Genomic DNA, 18,920 nt, shown 5'->3' with positions numbered 1-18,920 from the left:
TAACATAAAGTTTTATGAAGAACACTTCAAACAATTTTAATAACCAGATAAAGGATGACATTGGTGAAAAAGGCAGAGTAAGAAGCTCTAAAATCTACTCCTCTATAAAAGTAATGAAAAACTGGCAAAAAATTACAATTTCATAGTAATTGTCTTTTTTTTTCAGTTTTCTGAACTCTGAAAATTAACCAAAGTCTTTCAGCATGCCAGAGAATGTTTATTCAAGAAAAATGGTTGATCTAGATAAAAACAGTGAGCTCTGTGCTATTTTAACTTGCCCTATTTCTATCCCCTTTCTCCAGCTCCATGATATCCTTGAAAAGCAACACCTGCCAAACACAGGGGCATGGTTTTCTTCATTGTGGTATCTGCCTAACATTTAGCATTATGTTTTGAACATAGAAGCTTCTCAATTAATGTTTGATAAATAAATTCCCATTTAAAGTCTTTTGGATCTAGGCCTACTGTCTAATACAAAATTAGTGCATGCCACTAATGGACTTTGAGAACTGGTTCCTGGTTTCTTGCCTTCAATTTTTCTTATATAATTCTGTCAGAGTTATCTATCATGCATACTAATGTGACCATTACTTCCCCCTCCAAACCATCAGAGTGCCACCCATTAAATAAACTACAAATTCCTGACCACAGTCCGCACAACTGCAGACTTATTGCTTTCTTCACTCTGTTACCCCTTACATCTTCCATTCCAATAATGCAAAACTTACTCATTATCAAAGTGCAGTACACAATTATGCAACTCTGTTTACCATCCCCCCACCCCCCGCTATCGTGGGGTAAACATTTTTGCTTTGTCTTCGTCCTCTTGGTCCTGAATTTCCATGTCTATTTTATAAAAATTTCTGTGCCTTTTGTATTGGCATTAGAAAAAACTAGAATTAAACAATAGAAGAAAGGGAGGGGAGAGGAGGTGGACAGTAGATCAGATATAATGATTCCATAGTAAAGTCTTACAAAATCTGGAGTTAAATCAGAACAAGAGGAATGTATGGAACACCTGGGTGGCTCAGTCAATTAGGCATCTGACTTCGGCTCAGGTCATGATCTCATGGTTCATGGGTTCAAGCACTGTGCTCACAGCTCAGAGCCTGAAGCCTGCTTCGGATTCTGTGTCTCCCTCTCTTTCTGCTCCACCCCACCTCTCAAACATAAATAAACATTTAAAAAAATTAAAAAAAAAAAAGAACAAGAGGAATGTGATATGTGTATGATGGATGGGCATAGTCAGACCAGAAAGTATCTTTAGTTGTGTTTTATTTGTATTCTGACCTGAGGTTAGGCTGGGTAATGCAGCCGTAAGTATTCCTGTCAATTTGGGAGGAACTGGTAAAGAAGCTCCAGGCCATGCACTGAGTTAGTCATCTTAGCCAATCTAAGATTTTTAATGAAAGAGTAGCCGAAATATTTACTATGAAAGATTCAAATGATTCTGTAGTTCTGTAATCTTGGGTGGGGAAAATAAGAAGGCAAAAATTAAGATTTATGAACCTCCTGCAAACTTTTTAATGAAGAGGTATTTATATTTTCAATAAATAAAAAATTATTTATTCAATAAAATAAAAATGGTCATTATATAAACATGATCATCATTCCTCCACTCCATACTATTGCTTTAAACTGAACTAGTCAGTTTTCTTCCTCCTGCATCTATTACAGTGCTACATATCCTATGAAGTCTCAGTAAGTCAGTCAGACTGACATCAGTCCTAAAATCAAGATCCTTCCTCCAAGGAAGCTTGATCTGAATATTTTGACACCCTCTATTGCCATACATCACTTAACTTTACCCAACCATTTTCATAGTGATTTGGTTTCTAAAGTATATGCTGGACATTTTTTGGCATACTACTTTTTAAAATTTTTTTTTCAACGTTTATTTATTTTTGGGACAGAGAGAGACAGAGCATGAACGGGGGAGGGGCAGAGAGAGAGGGAGACACAGAATCGGAAACAGGCTCCAGGCTCTGGGCCATCAGCCCAGAGCCCGACGCGGGGCTCGAACTCCCAGACCGCGAGATCGTGACCTGGCTGAGGTCGGACGCTTAACCGACTGCGCCACCCAGGTGCCCCAACATACTACTTTTTTAAAAAGGTGATGATACGGGCCAAAAATAATAGTTTTTCTTCTAAAGTTGAGAAGATCGTATATAACCACTAACCGAATAGGTGACCACCAGAGTTTGTGGAATAGAAATCCCCCAGGTCCCCAAAATTTCTTCTCCAGAGACTTGCAATTTCCAATGTTAGTGGTTATTATTTGGGATTATACTGCAAATACCCTTTAGGAGAAGAATAACTGATGAAGCTAATACTTGGGAATAAACTAGTTTACCATCCTTAGGAAGCCAACAATCTCAAAAAGCCAAGAAATGGTAAATGCTTCAAAGGGAAAAAAAAGCAAAGAAACAGGTTTAGATCCTGGAAATCTCCTGTAGTGGGGGAGTTAATGTAGGATATACTTGAAAGGTGCACGAAGGCTCTGAATATAGTGGAAGTGTAGAACCACACTGGGGATAAGGAAACAGAAAAGGAAGAGGAAGAACATTGGCTTTGTCTGCTTTACAGTTTACGCTTAGTGCTGAAAGTTTGCAAAAGACAGAAGTTTTCAGTAGAACTACTAGAAGGTTACATGTAATCATTTGCTTTTGAATAGCACTCATGTGATTATTAAAGTATTAATTTATAATTATACACTAATTTTCTTAGATACTTACGTATTTGTGAAAATATGACAAGGGAAAGTACCCTTGGATCTGGCATGAACCTGAGGTCCTAATTATTAGAAAAAGAAAATTGTAATTAGTTTGTATTCTTCCCCAGAAACTTGTAAAGTGGAAATTAATATCCTCTAGTAGATCTTTATTCTCTCAGACTGTTTTGTTTAAAAGTCTCCAGACACTCTCCACAATGAAGTCCAAATTCCTTAGTAAGACATAAAATATACCATACAATCTGATGTTCTTACTTACCTCTGTAGTGTCTACTCTGGTTAGCCTCTATATATTCATGTATGTTCTATAGTCCAGAGACACAGAATAACATAGTTTACTGAGTAACATGTTTTCCATGCCTCTGGGCCTTTGTTTTTGCCATTTCCTTTGTCTCAAGCACCCTACGCCTTCTTTTAACTTCTCGTCTTTTAGGCTTCATTCAGTTTGTGTTAATTCCACTAGAAACCCTTGCCTAAGTAAATAAATAAATATCTTTCTTCAGTGCTCCTAAAGCATTCTACACATGTTTCTATTATAAAACTCATTATGTTATATCATAATTAAATGTTTACTCTTCTGTCTTCCTGACTATGACATAAATTTACCACTATATCCTCAGCACTTAACACACAGTGTACAGTAACATTTATTTGTTGAATGCATTATTTGATTAATATGCTCCTCACCATTTATTCATTGGTTTATCTGCCATTAATCTCCTCCTGCTTGAATATTAGCGAACTTGCTTTGTACATAATCCAGCATGATTCTACTACTGGGTTTTAGTAAATACTTCATATATAAGTGATATAGGAAGTCTGTGCAGTACATCTCTACAGGCATGCTGGATTGGTATATGTCAACTATGCAAAAAAAAAAAAAACAAAACAAATGAATAAAAGATGTAGACAAAAAGGATGCCCTGATTTCAGAAACTATTATCAGTAATTAGAACCAGTTCAAAGTCAAGTTTAAATGGTAACTCTTGTTTCTTCTAATAAATGAGTAATCAATAGGTACTAATCATGTGCATGAAAAAGTCTTATTTAAATCTCATGAACCTTTTGGGGTTTGTTTTTGTGGGTATGTTTTTGTGTATGCTAGGTTTGGAGAAGTAACTGGAATTAAGAGTGAGTAACTGGGAAATTAAGTGTGAAGACAGTACTATTTTAAAAACAAAATAGAAAACAAAAAAAAAAAAACCTTTTCTGTGGTTTCCATTAATATGTGGGAGTTAGAAATTAAAAAAAAATTTGCCTAAAATTCTATATAAAACATTGAAACCAACCTCTTAAAAACAATCAAGCAAAAAATTTGGGGTAGCACAAATCTAGAAGGGTAAGCAAGTGTTAAAGCTGATGCCTTCCTTATGAGACTCGGCAATACCTGCAAACAAGGTGGAGAATCAAAACTAAGAGCCTCTAAAAAAGTACTGGATCCCAAAGAGCTATACCCTTGGTAGAAGAGATGTCTTTAAACGTAAACTCATGCCACAGAGATAGCAGCACAAATAAATTATGTCTTGGCCTCAGCCTTGGATAAAGGAAGAGGAAAAAATAAAAATCTCTTTTTAAAAAAAAATTTTAATGTTTATTTTATTTTTGAGAGAGGGAGAGAGAGAGAGAGAGAGAGCAAGCAGGGGAGGGGCAGAGAGAGGGAGACACAGAATCTGAAGCTGACTCCAGGCTCCCAGCTGTCAGCACAGAGCACGACACGGGGCTCGACCCCATAAGCTGTGAGATTATGACCTGAGCCGAAGTCAGTCACTTAACCTACTGAGCCACTCGGGTGCCCCAAAAATATCTCTTAAGAGATAATCTGTGATGATTAATTCTTATATAACTTTGAGGTTCAAATATACTGTATATTCCATAAAAATTAAAATAAACCTGTATTGCTATCTCTCCCAGATACCTACCAGAAGCATATGGTAAAATTTTAACTGCTTTATTGAACCATAACTGGTGATCAAAGAAGTATACATATTTAATGTGTCTAATTTGATTCTATAGAGCAATATATACTATCCAAATATGGAATTCCCAATGATACATTTCTGCCAGATATGAGCTCACAGACAGGGACACCTGGGTGGCTCAGTCGGTTAAGTGTCTGACTCGATTTCGGCTCAGGTTGTGATTTCAGTTTCATGAGTTTGAGCCCCATGTCCGGCTCTGTGTGGACAATGCTGAGCCTGCTTGAGATTCCTTCTTTCCCTCTGCCCCTTCCCTGCATGCACTCTCTCTGTCTTCCTCAAAAATAAATAATAAAATTTAAAAGTGAGCTCATGGAGCACCTGCGTGGCTCAGTTGGTTAACAGCTGATTCTTGATTTCAGCTCAGGTCATGATCTCACAGTTCCTGAGTTTCAGCCCTGCCTGGGATTCTCTCTCTTTCTCTCTGCCCCTCCTCTGCTCATGCTTGCTATCTCTCAAAATAAATAAACATTTAAAACATAATAATAAATTTAAAAAATGAGCTCACATATATAATAATGCCCTGTACACACACACACACACACACACACACACTACACACACAGACAAATATGAAGAAACACCATGACTGCAGAAAAAATAGCATTAGGCATAGACATCAATGTTTTAAAATATTTGAATTACTAGATATAGAATATTTAAAAAGTGAATTTTATCTGTTAAAATATATAAAGATGGAATTGGAAAATACAGGAATGGGACAAGAACCTATCAAAAAAGTCAAGTCAAATTTGAAAAATATCTACTCAGATATATATATATATATATATATATATATATATATATATATATGTAAACCAGAAAAATTTCAAAGTGCATGGAATTGATAAAATAGTAAATTAGATAAACTGAAGAAAGAATTGGTGATTTGGAGGACAAATTGGAAGAAATCAACCAGAATGCAGCACCAGAGAGATAGAAAATATGATAGTTGTTAAAGGATGTAGAAGAAAAAGAAGATATCTAACATATATATACCTGGAGTTTTAGAAGAAAATAATAAAGTGGAGAGAAGCAATATAGGAGAGAAAAATAGCTGAAACTTTTCCAGACCTGTTCACTATGGTGATACTAACGAAAAACAAAGGCAAGACCTTAAAAGCAGACTGAGGTGTGTATGGAGGGGAGGGGAAGAATCACTTACACAAGAATTATTAAGTACAGAAAAAGTAGAACATTTAAGTAAAACAGTATCTTCAAAGTGCTAAGAGAAAAATAACTGTTCTTAATAACTTGTATATCCAGCCATAATTATATCCCAGAACACGGGTAAAATAAGGAGAGTTTTATCAAATAAAATCTGAGGATTTATTCCCAAAATACATTCACTAATGACATTTCTGAAGAATGGATTTACTTTAGGAAGAATGAAGGTGATTCTGTAAAGGACAAAATGCAAAAAGGAACGGTGAACAACAACAACAAAATATTGGTAAACATGGAAAAATATAAACAAAACCTGGATGTATAAAAACAGAATTTTAATTTAGATGGTAATAAAAATCAAAACTAAATAACTGGTTAAATGTGAGATAGTGATTTAGAAGTAAATTATTCTAACTTTGACTTTTACTTTAAGTATACTTGTTAAAATTCAAAGGTAATTGTCAAAAGGAATATACACAGCATACAATTCCTAAAACTGTAGAGGGAAAACTGGATTAAAAAATAAGTTTAAGGGGCGCCTGGGTGGCGCAGTCGGTTAAGCGTCCGACTTCAGCCAGGTCACCATCTCGCGGTCCGCGAGTTCGAGCCCCGCGTTGGGCTCTGGCCTGATGGCTCAGAGCCTGGAGCCTGTTTCCGATTCTGTGTCTCCCTCTCTCTCTGCCCCTCCCCCGTTCATGCTCTGTCTCTCTCTATCCCAAAAATAAATAAATGTTGAAAAAAAATTAAAAAAAAATAAGTTTAATAAATTAAAAGAGAATATCAGAGCAAATTTAATACTCTGAAAGAAAGCAAGAAAGGAGAAATTAAAAGAAAATATCAAGAAGCAGAACAAAGCAAAACACCAATATGGCAGTAAAAATCTTCCAAAGGTTGTAATTAACAAAATGTAAGTGGCTTACATTCAGTTAAAAGTCAAATTCTAGGAACCGGAGGGAAGATGGCGGCGTAGGAGGACGCTGGGCTCACCGCGCGTTCTGCTGATCACTTAGATTCCACCTACACCTGCCTAAATAACCCAGAAAACCGCCAGAGGATTAGCAGAACGGAGTCGCCGGAGCCAAGTGCAGACGAGAGGCCCACAGAAGAGGGTAGGAAGGGCGGCGAGGTGGTGCGCGCTCCACGGACTGGCGGGAGGGAGCCGGGGCGGAGGGGCGGCTCGGCGGCCAAGCAGAGCCCCCGAGTCTGGCTTGCAAAAAGCAGAGGGGCCTGACGGACTGTGTTCCCACAGCAAGCGTGACTTAGCGTCTGGGAGGTCATAAGTTAACAGCTCTGCTCAGAAAGCGGGAAGGCTGGAGGACAAAGGGAAGGAGAGCTGCTGAGCCCCCTGACGACAGAGCTCAGTCTGGTGGGGAACAAAGGCGCTCGCCAGCGCCATCTCCCCCGCCCATCCCCCAGCCAAAATCCCAAAGAGAACCAGTTCCTGCCAGGGAACTTGCTCGCTTCACTCAAACACCCAACTCTGCGCTTCTGCGGAGCCAAACCTCCGGCAGCGGATCTGACTCCCTCCTGCTGCCACAGGGCCCCTCCTGAAGTGGATCACCTAAGGAGAAGCAAGCTAAGCCTGCCCCTCCTGCCCCTGTGCACCTTGCCTACCCACCCCAGCTAAGACGCCAGATCCCCAGCATCACAAGCCTGGCAGTGTGCAAGTAGCCCAGACGGGCCACCCCACCCCACAGTGAATCCCGCCCCTAGGAGAGGGGAAGAGAAGGCACACACCAGTCTGACTGTGGCCCCAGCAGTGGGCTGGGGGCAGACATCAGGTCTGACTGCGGCTCCGCCCACCAACTCCAGTTATACACCACAGCACAGGGGAAGTGCCCTGCAGGTCCTCACCACGCCAGGGACTATCCAAAATGACCAAGCGGAAGAATTCCCCTCAGAAGAATCTCCAGGAAATAACAACAGCTAATGAGCTGATCAAAAAGGATTTAAATAATATAACAGAAAGTGAATTTAGAATAATAGTCATAAAATTAATCGCTGGGCTTGAAAACAGTATAGCTGACAGCAGAGAATCTCTTGCTATGGAGATCAAGGGACTAAGGAACAGTCACGAGGAGCTGAAAAACGCTTTAAACGAAATGCATAACAAAATGGAAACCACCATGGCTCGGATTGAAGAGGCAGAGGAGAGAATAGGTGAACTAGAAGATAAAGTTATGGAAAAAGAGGAAGCTGAGAAAAAGAGAGATAAAAAAATCCAGGAGTATGAGGGGAAAATTAGAGAACTAAGTGATACACTAAAAAGAAATAATATATGCATAATTGGTATCCCAGAGGAGGAAGAGAGAGGGAAAGGTGCTGAAGGGGTACTTGAAGAAATAATAGCTGAGAACTTCCCTGAAGTGGGGAAGGAAAAAGGCATTGAAATCCAAGAGGCACAGAGAACTCCCTTCAGACGTAACTTGAATCGATCTTCTGCACGACATATCATAGTGAAACTGGCAAAATACAAGGATAAAGAGAAAATTCTGAAAGCAGCAAGGGGTAAACGTGCCCTCACATATAAAGGGAGACCTATAAGACTCGTGACTGATCTCTCCTTTGAAACTTGGCAGGCCAGAAAGAATTGGCACGAGATTTTCAGTGTGCTAGACAGAAAAAATATGCAGCCGAGAATCCTTTATCCAGCAAGTCTGTCATTTAGAATAGAAGGAGAGATAAAGGTCTTCCCAAACAAACAAAAACTGAAGGAATTTGTCACCACTAAACCAGCCCTCCAAGAGATCCTAAGGGGGACCCTGTGAGACAAAGTACCAGAGACATCACTACAAGCATAAAACATACAGACACCACAATGACTCTAAACCCATATCTTTCTATAATAACACTGAATGTAAATGGATTAAATGCACCAACCAAAAGACATAGGGTATCAGAATGGATAAGAAAACAAGAGCCATCTATTTGCTGTCTACAAGAGACTCATTGTAGACCTGAGGACACCTTTAGATTGAGAGTGAGGGGATGGAGAACTATTTATCATGCTACTGGAAGCCAAAAGAAAGCAGGAGTAGCCATACTTATATCAGACAAACTAGACTTTAAATTAAAGGCTGTAACAAGAGATGAAGAAGGACATTATATAATAGTGACAGGGTTTATCCATCAGGAAGAGCTAACAATTATAAATGTCTATGCGCCGAATACCGGAGCGCCCAAATATATAAAACAATTACTCATAAACATAAGCAACCTTATTGAGAAGAATGTGGTAATTGCAGGGGACTTTAACACCCCACTTACAAAAATGGACAGATCATCTAGGCACACAATCAATAAAGAAACAAGGGCCCTGAAGGAGACATTGGATCAGATGGACTTGACAGATATATTTAGAACTCTGCATCCCAAAGCAACAGAATATACTTTCTTCTCGAGTGCACATGGAACATTCTCCAAGATAGATCATATACTGGGTCACAAAACAGCCCTTCATAAGTTTACAAGAATTGAAATCATACCATGCATACTTTCAGACCACAATGCTATGAAGCTTGAAATCAACCACAGGAAAAAGTCTGGAAAACCTCCAAAAGCATGGAGGTTAAAGAACACCCTACTAACGAATGAGTGGGTCAACCAGGCAATTAGAGAAGAAATTAAAAAATATATGGAAACAAACGAAAATGAAAATACAACAATCCAAACGCTTTGGGACGCAGCAAAGGCAGTCCTGAGAGGAAAATACATTGCAATCCAGGCCTATCTCAAGAAACAAGAAAAATCCCAAATACAAAATCTAACAGCACACCTAAAGGAACTAGAAGCAGAACAGCAAAGGCAGCCTAAACCCAGCAGAAGAAGAGAAATAATAAAGATCAGAGCAGAAATAAACAATATAGAATCTAAAAAAACTGTAGAGCAGATCAACGAAACCAAGAGTTGGTTTTTTGAAAAAATAAACAAAATTGACAAACCTCTAGCCAGGCTTCTCAAAAAGAAAAGGGAGATGACCCAAATAGATAAAATCATGAATGAAAATGGAATGATTACAAACAATCCCTCAGAGATACAAACAATTATCAGGGAATACTATGAAAAATTATATGCCAACAAATTGGACAACCTGGAAGAAATGGACAAATTCCTGAACACCCACACTCTTCCAAAACTCAATCAGGAGGAAATAGAAAGCTTGAACAGACCCATCACCAGCGAAGAAATTGAATCGGTTATCAAAAATCTCCCAACAAATAAGAGTCCAGGACCAGATGGCTTCCCAGGGGAGTTCTACCAGACGTTTAAAGCAGAGATAATACCTATCCTTCTCAAGCTATTCCAAGAAATAGAAAGGGAAGGAAAACTTCCAGACTCATTCTATGAAGCCAGTATTACTTTGATTCCTAAACCAGACAGAGACCCAGTAAACAAAGAGAACTACAGGCCAATATCCCTGATGAATATGGATGCAAAAATTCTCAATAAGATACTAGCAAATCGAATTCAACGGCATATAAAAAGAATTATTCACCATGATCAAGTGGGATTCACTCCTGGGATGCAGGGCTGGTTCAACATTCGCAAATCAATCAACGTGATACATCACATTAACAAAAAAAAAGAGAAGAACCATATGATCCTGTCAATCGATGCAGAAAAGGCCTTTGACAAAATCCAGCACCCTTTCTTAATAAAAACCCTTGAGAAAGTCGGGATAGAAGGAACATACTTAAAGATCATAAAAGCCATTTATGAAAAGCCCACAGCTAACATCATCCTCAATGGGGAAAAACTGAGAGCTTTTTCCCTGAGATCAGGAACACGACAGGGATGCCCACTCTCACCGCTGTTGTTTAACATAGTGCTGGGAGTTCTAGCATCAGCAATCAGACAACAAAAGGAAATCAAAGGCATCCAAATTGGCAAAGATGAAGTCAAGCTTTCGCTTTTTGCAGATGACATGATATTATACATGGAAAATCCGATAGACTCCACCAAAAGTCTGCTAGAACTGATACAGGAATTCAGCAAAGTTGCAGGATACAAAATCAATGTACAGAAATCAGTTGCATTCTTATACACTAACAATGAAGCAACAGAAAGACAAATAAAGAAACTGATCCCATTCACAATTGCACCAAGAAGCATAAAATACCTAGGAATAAATCTAACCAAAGATGTAAAGGATCTGTATGCTGAAAACTATAGAAAGCTTATGAAGGTAATTGAAGAAGATTTAAAGAAATGGAAAGACATTCCCTGCTCATGGATTGGAAGAATAAATATTGTCAAAATGTCAATACTACCCAAAGCTATCTACACATTCAATGCAATCCCAATCAAAATTGCACCAGCATTCTTCTCGAAACTGGAACAAGCAATCCTAAAATTCATATGGAACCACAAAAGGCCCCGAATAGCCAAAGGAATTTTGAAGAAGAAGACCAAAGCAGGAGGCATCACAATCCCAAACTTTAGCCTCTACTACAAAGCTGTCATCATCAAGACAGCATGGTATTGGCACAAAAACAGACACATAGACCAATGGAATAGAATAGAAACCCCAGAACTAGACCCACAAACGTATGGCCAACTCATCTTTGACAAAGCAGGAAAGAGCATCCAATGGAAAAAAAGACAGTCTCTTTAACAAATGGTGCTGGGAGAACTGGACAGCAACATGCAGAAGGTTGAAACTAGACCACTTTCTCACACCATTCACCAAAATCAACTCAAAATGGATAAAGGACCTGAATGTGAGACAGGAAACCATCAAAACCTTAGAGGAGAAAACAGGAAAAGACCTCTCTGACCTCAGCCGTAGCAATCTCTTACTCGACACATCCCCAAAGGCAAGGGAATTAAAAGCAAAAATGAATTACTGGGACCTTATGAAGATCAAAAGCTTCTGCACAGCAAAGGAAACAACCAACAAAACTAAAAGGCAACCAACGGAATGGGAAAAGATATTTGCAAATGACATATCGGACAAAGGGCTAGTATCCAAAATCTATAAAGAGCTCACCAAACTCCACACCCGAAAAGCAAATAACCCAGTGAAGAAATGGGCAGAAAACATGAATAGACACTTCTCTAAAGAAGACATCCGGATGGCCAACAGGCACATGAAAAGATGTTCAGCGTCGCTCCTTATCAGGGAAATACAAATCAAAACCACACTCAGGTATCACCTCACGCCAGTCAGAGTGGCCAAAATGAACAAATCAGGAGACTATAGATGCTGGAGAGGATGTGGAGAAACGGGAACCCTCTTGCACTGTTGGTGGGAATGCAAATTGGTGCAGCCACTCTGGAAAGCAGTGTGGAGGTTCCTCAGAAAATTAAAAATAGACCTACCCTATGACCCAGCAATAGCACTGCTAGGAATTTATCCAAGGGACACAGGAGTACTGATGCATAGGGGCACTTGTACCCCAATGTTCATAGCAGCACTCTCAACAACAGCCAAATTATGGAAAGAGCCTAAATGTCCATCAACTGATGAATGGATAAAGAAATTGTGGTTTATATACACTATGGAATACTACGTGGCAATGAGAATAAATGAAATATGGCCTTTTGTAGCAACGTGGATGGAACTGGAGAGTGTGATGCTAAGTGAAATAAGCCATACAGAGAAAGACAGATACCATATGGTTTCACTCTTATGTGGATCCTGAGAAACTTAACAGGAACCCATGGGGGAGGGGAAGGAAAAAAAAAAAAATAAAGAGGTTAGAGTGGGAGAGAGCCAAAGCATAAGAGACTGTTGAGAACTGAGAACAAACTAAGGGTTGACGGTGGGTGGGAGGGAGGAGGGGGTGGGTGATGGGTATTGAGGAGGGCACCTTTTGGGATGAACACTGGGTGTTGTATGGAAACCAATTTGACAATAAATTTCATATATAAATAAAAAAAAAAGTCAAATTCTAAGACTCAATAAAAATGAAACAAGATGCAGGGATAGAGTGTTTACAAAAGCCACATCTATCCATAAAATATACTAAGACTGAAAGCCAATGTTGCTATATTAGTATCAGACCTACTAAATTTGAGACAAAAAGCATCACTTCTGGTAAAAACCATACACAATAATAAAAAACTCAATTCTACACCTGAAACTAATATTACACTGTATGTTAACTAACTGGAATTTAAATAAAAGCTTAAAAAAAACCCCTCAATTCATCAGGATAGTCCTTGATGTGCCTAATAACTAACCTAGATCAAGGGTTGGACACTTAACCTACTGAACCACACTGATGTCCAATTCCAATGATTTTTAGAACAGAGTAAATAAAAGTAAGTATATAGATTTTTTGAACTACACAATTAAACATCTTGATTGAATGGAAATATTTAGAACATGGTACTACCAAATTGATATTTATTGTTTTCAACCATATACAACTCTTAAAAACTAATCACGTGTGCTAAGCCAGTAAAGAAATCCTGCAGATATTTGAAAAAGCTGGTACAGGGGCGCCTGGGTGGCTTGGTTGGTTAAGCGGCTGACTTTAGCTCAGGTCATGATCTCATGGTCCGTGAGTTCGAGCCCTGCGTCGGGCTCTGTGCTGACAGCTCAGAGCCTGGAGTCTGTTTCAGCTTCTGTGTCTCCCTCTCTCTCTGCCCCTCTCCTGTTCATGCTCTGTCTCTCTCTCTCTCTCAAAAAAAATAAATAAACAAAAAAAAAAAAAAAAAGAAAGAAAAAGCTGGTACAATAAGGCCATGATCTCAGTCTGCAAAGCAATTAAATTGGAAATAAGTAACAAAAGGGAACCTAGAAATCCAATATACTTAAAATTTTAAGACAAATTCACAAATACAAAATAAGACAATTAGAATATAGATATGAATTAGAAAAAAAATGAAAATATTGCATATAAAGTTTTGCAGTACATTTCAAAATCTTACATATCACAAATCAAGTGCCACACACTGTTCTAAGCACTTTTACAAATATTAACTTATTGAATTGCCATAGGAATTGTATGCATGATGTACAATTCCTGTTCTTGTAACAATACTCCAGCCAGTCCTAAGGGTTAACTTGCTTCAAGTTAACACAGTCGTTGCTTCCTGACCCTCGATCTGTAGCAGAACTAATTTACTTTCTTTGAGATTTGCAGACCACTGGCCATGGGGGAAATGAAGGACCTGAACGTTCCCAGGCCACAGAGGCCAGAAGTCTGTTTGAAGCCACTTTAGCTTTTTGATTGGCCCAGCAATCTTTTAGCAAAATATTTTTCTTTTGCAAGGTCACACAAATAACTTTATTGTCCTCCCTTTGCACATCAGTAGAACTTGCCCTCCTATGCAGAAAGAACAGAGTAATCTTGCACAACCCCTGGATACCAAGGAACTGGACCTTCTTGCACAGCCCTCATCCTGGGCACTAAGGAACTAGAACTTGAACAACCTCCAAGCTCTGAGATAACTGGTGCCATCGAGTGTGCAATGTAATCCAGAAATGTCACAGACCACTGCATTTACCTTAACTGATTAAACCCCTTTAAAAATCTTTTCACCAAGCAAAAACCTTGGACAAGAGTACATCTCTCTCCAGGTTGCCAGCCTCCTGAATAAAGCTCAAATTCCTTTCCAATCAAAACTCCTTTCTTGATTATTGATCTTTCCAGCGGTGGTCACCGAACTTGTGTTAGGTAACTTGTGTTAGGTAACATTCTCATGTTATAGTTGGAAAAAACAAAGAACAGAGAAGTTAAGTAACTTGCCCAAACATAAATTTTAAGTGTTGGAGTGTGGATTCAACTTAAATATTTGGGTCAGATTATATGTTCCTACCCATTATGCTACACTGCCTTTCAATAATCTAATCCATATGGATAGGACATATGGTAACTTTCTGCCAAGAAGTTTGAAAATTTATATGGATAAGAGAGACAGAAAATATGAATAGTTTCAGATTTAATTGAATCTCTAGTTTAAAAATTGTTTTTCTTACTAAGAGAGCCAGGGAGAGGTTAAATATTTTTCCAGTAATTTGTACCAAACATTCCAGGAATATGTAGCACCATACCAGGCATGAAGCAGGACTTCAATAAATGTTAGTTAAAAGAATGGATTAATAGATCTCATAACTTACTCAGTAGCTGTTACTGATGTTTACCTGATTCACAGAAGTAGCTTGATCTCTTGTTTGATCGTTCATTCCATTCAGCATTTATCTCCTTCTATATAATCCAAACAACAAAACAAACATCCTCAAAAGATTTCCCCCTCCATGATTTGAACATCAACTATTATATATATATATATATATTTTTTTTTTTTTTTTTAATTTTTTTTTCAACGTTTATTTATTTTTGGGACAGAGAGAGACAGAGCATGAACGGGCGAGGGGCAGAGAGAGAGGGAGACACAGAATCGGAAACAGGCTCCAGGCTCTGAGCCATCAGCCCAGAGCCCGATGCGGGGCTCGAACTCACAGACCGCGAGATCGTGACCTGGCTGAAGTCAGACGCTTAACCGACTGCGCCACCCAGGCGCCCCTATTTATATATTTAAAATACAGAAATTTAAGATCTGAGAATTTCCCTTAAATGTCAGTTTTTAAGAACTGCACACATTTTGTGATATTTACATAATTTAAAAGTTCATAGTTGTATCATGGGAGATACACAAGACTGCCCACACATTTGGTGATTTTCTAAGGCTCATGGGATTCAGAATATAGTTGTATTCACGTCTAAGATTTATTATAGTAAAAGAATACACTATAGGATAAAGAAAGGGGAAAAGGCACAGGCCAAGTCTTGAAAACTCCATGCACAGTTTTTCTTATGCTCTCTCCCTTCTCTGTGCATGCTCTTTTCTCCAGCAATTAAAAAAAAATTCAGTAACATGTACAATGTTTTTACCATGGGAAATCCATTAGAAACTCGGCACTCAAAGGTTTTTATTGAAGGCTGGTCATGAGGACACCCTGTGCCTTAGTGCATATCAAAATTCCAGCCTCTTAAAAGGAAATCAGATGTTCAGCAAAAATCACATTATTTGCAGTACAGTGCACCATCCATTCAGCTACGGAAAGTTCCATATTACTTCAGGATTGGGAAAAGTCAATTTCCCAATGCTAGCCAAAAGGGGTAACCTTGCAAACAGGCCCTTCCAAAGACACAAGTCTCAAGCCTGCTTTAACTCTTTTCTGACAGTGATATTTACTAGCATCCTAAAATGAACTATCTTTGGAATACACTGATTGGTAAATATGTTAATCAGCTTAGTGGGATAAAAGAATAGGTGTGCTTTTTAAAAAAATGTTTTAAGTATTTTTTTTTTTTTTTTTTTTTTTTTGAGAGAGAAGACAGAGTGCAAGTTGGGGAGGGGCAGAGAGAGGGAGAGACAGAATCTGAAGCAGGCTCCAGGTCCAAGCTGTCAGCACAGAGCCAAACACGGGGCTTGAACTCACAAATACGGGATCATGACCTGATCTGAAGTCAGATGACTAACCAACTGAGCCACCCAGGCACCTCATTGTGCTTTTTTGACAAAGCTACAATAAAAGTTTTAGAGGTGGAAAGCAGATAACAGGTTCTCTGATTACAGAGGGGTGTGGTTCTCTAGACTTGCTCAAGAACTCAATCTGCTCAAGGAGGTAAATCCAGTGAAACAGGCTTCTTTTTTTGCCCACCAGATCTGAGAGCTGAACATAGGTCACAAAAAATATATTTTATGACAGTGGTAGGCTACGTATAACATGTTGGAAACAGAGTGTAATACTTAGCATAATAAAACAGTCAGGCTTTTCCTCATAATAAATTAGGAATTTGTGGACATTTGGTACTCATTTGAGATCAATATGGATGGCAAATTTAATAATATGCACATTAACCAAAAAAGGTCAGTAATAAACTTTAGGTTGTTTTTACAAGAGTTTTTGTTTGTTTGTTTTTAGTAAAAGACATGGCCTTTGGAATCTGTTAGGCAATCTGAGAATTTTAAATGTCAAAGTTGTTAAGAAATTTCTTTTTTGACTCTTAGCATACTTAAAGTGGATATTGACATAGTAAAATGCTGAACTGTAAAATGTTTGTAACAAAACTGCACTATAGAAAAGCATTTTATGGTAAACATACATCTTAGAAGTTATGTGTAGTTTGTCAATTATTATGCATTATAAGAAACAGAAGATGATGCCACTTCCTACCCTATTCAAGTACAAATTCATTTGGGAAAAACAGTTAATTTCCATTTTCAAACCAAGTTAACTCTTCAGTACAGGTGAAGTAGTTAACACTGTGCTGGTAATGGGATGTGGTTTTGACTCCTAAAACCAGTTGGTAACTCACAAAAAAAATGTAATGTATATCAGAAGACACACCTTGAATTTATGATGGTAACTTTCCAAAAGCAGGTAACTGATGGCTAGTCAAAAACAAAGGGGAGAGAGAATATGACTACCTCTGAACAGTCCATCTGTATTAGTAGAAGCCCAACCAAAGAAAGCCAAATTAATACTTCCTCTGAAGGCTGCAGGTATGCACTGTGAACTACAATGTTGTAGCCTATATTTAGGAAGATTATCGTAGGGATGTTAAAATTTTGTTATGGTATGACTAATTTCAGGGAATGAAGCTGTTTTGTATGGCCACTTCATGAATGAAAATTTTTATACTCATGCTGATCATAAGAATGTACTTCATTAATTCTGCTTGCCTTTGGGGCAAAAAGAAATATTATATACCTTATTTTTTGGAGGATCCAAGTAAGACTGTGAAGATCTTGGACAATTTCTTGTGGGTGAAGTTTGAGCTGAAATAATTGAATTTTGAGTTGAGATGTTTACAGCTCCTAGAGAAAGAAGAGATTAATTTTACATACGAGAAGATCATATTTCTGGAACAAGGGTGAATGCTGATGAATAGATTTGATCCAATGTTCCTTGTGCTGAGCTTAAACAATCATTGAATTACCACAATCAGGGATTTATTTGAGGTAAAGCAGTATCTTCAGGAATTACATGACCTGTTTTTAGTGTTCACTGGCTACAAATTTCAAATGGTTCATTATTGCCTTTAGAGACAAGTCTGAAACCCTTAACCTCTGATCCTAATTTATTTAATATTATGCTAGCTTAGTCCCTATAATTAAACACAGACCACTGCCAGAATTAGCTGCTTTCTTTTCATTCAGTCTGCAATCAAAAACCACTCACTACTTGGATAAGGGAATAACCGGAGCTGTGTTTTAGGAAGATTGCTTTCACAGCAATATTTATGGGGATTAAAAAGAGGAGGAGGAGAATGGGGGAAGGTACTGAAATAGCCAAGGATGAAAAAAACAAGGTAGAAGCTGTGGGAATGAAAAGAGAGGAAAGGGCAAAAGAAATTAAGGGGGTAGATTAGAAAGAAAGTAGCAACCTTGGGATGCAAAATACAATAAAGAAGAGTCAAAGAATAATTAACATTTTGTGCCTAGGTGAAACAGAAGAAGGATCAGGAAGATGATGAGTTTGATATTCTATAGAATTTGAAGTGATAATTGGCTACTGAATGGAGGTGCCTAATATTTTCTTTATGTATATGTAGGATATGCATATGAGTATTTTTAGTGCCTTCCAGAAATCTAACAAGGTATGGGGAAATTTAGCTATTGTATAGTCTACTGAAGGGGAAATGAGAAATACAATGTATTGTCTATGGAGAATTGATGGCAGTGGAGTGTGGGGCCTTCCAGAGACAGTTCTCTGTACTGTAACTTACTGAGTCACATATGTGAGTAATGTACTCCATCACTATAAACAGCCACAGCAGGGACCCTAACTTTTCCATACTTAGCAAAGTTCAAAAGCCATACTCATCAAGCAAGCACTGACATGTGAGCTAATTATATCTATATTCATAAACAATTTTTTTACCATTTTTTATTATCCAAAATAACCATGATTGTTATAATCAGCAAAACAAATTGAAAAACTGTATGTATATATATATATATATATATATATATATACATAATATATATATATAGTGTGTATATATATAATATATATACATATAGTCATGTTTATGAAACTGTATATATATAGTCATGATTATGAAATTAACAATATAACAAGT

General features: G+C 38.0%; 1 protein-coding gene across 3 annotated transcripts in view; it reads right to left on the bottom strand.

Moving 5' to 3' along the window:
- Window positions 1-18,920, bottom strand: part of FSIP2 (fibrous sheath interacting protein 2) — a 104,674-nt gene that overhangs the window by 60,997 nt on the left and 24,757 nt on the right. For all 3 annotated transcript variants that reach the window (XM_086719107.1, XM_086719105.1, XM_086719106.1), the window contains 3 exons: window positions 17,546-17,652; window positions 14,969-15,032; window positions 2,736-2,793 (listed from right to left, as the gene is read on the bottom strand). In XM_086719107.1, coding sequence (XP_086575233.1) covers window positions 2,736-2,793; window positions 14,969-15,032; window positions 17,546-17,652 — 229 coding nt within the window. The remainder of the gene's footprint in view (window positions 1-2,735; window positions 2,794-14,968; window positions 15,033-17,545; window positions 17,653-18,920) is intronic.

The sequence above is a fragment of the Puma concolor genome, chromosome C1 (genome assembly GCF_028749965.1).
Source record: "Puma concolor isolate L17-30 chromosome C1, mPumCon1.1.hap2, whole genome shotgun sequence".
Taxonomy (NCBI): domain Eukaryota; kingdom Metazoa; phylum Chordata; class Mammalia; order Carnivora; family Felidae; genus Puma; species Puma concolor.
Note: the sequence above shows the minus strand (reverse complement) of the source record. Positions and strands in the feature narration are given on the sequence as shown.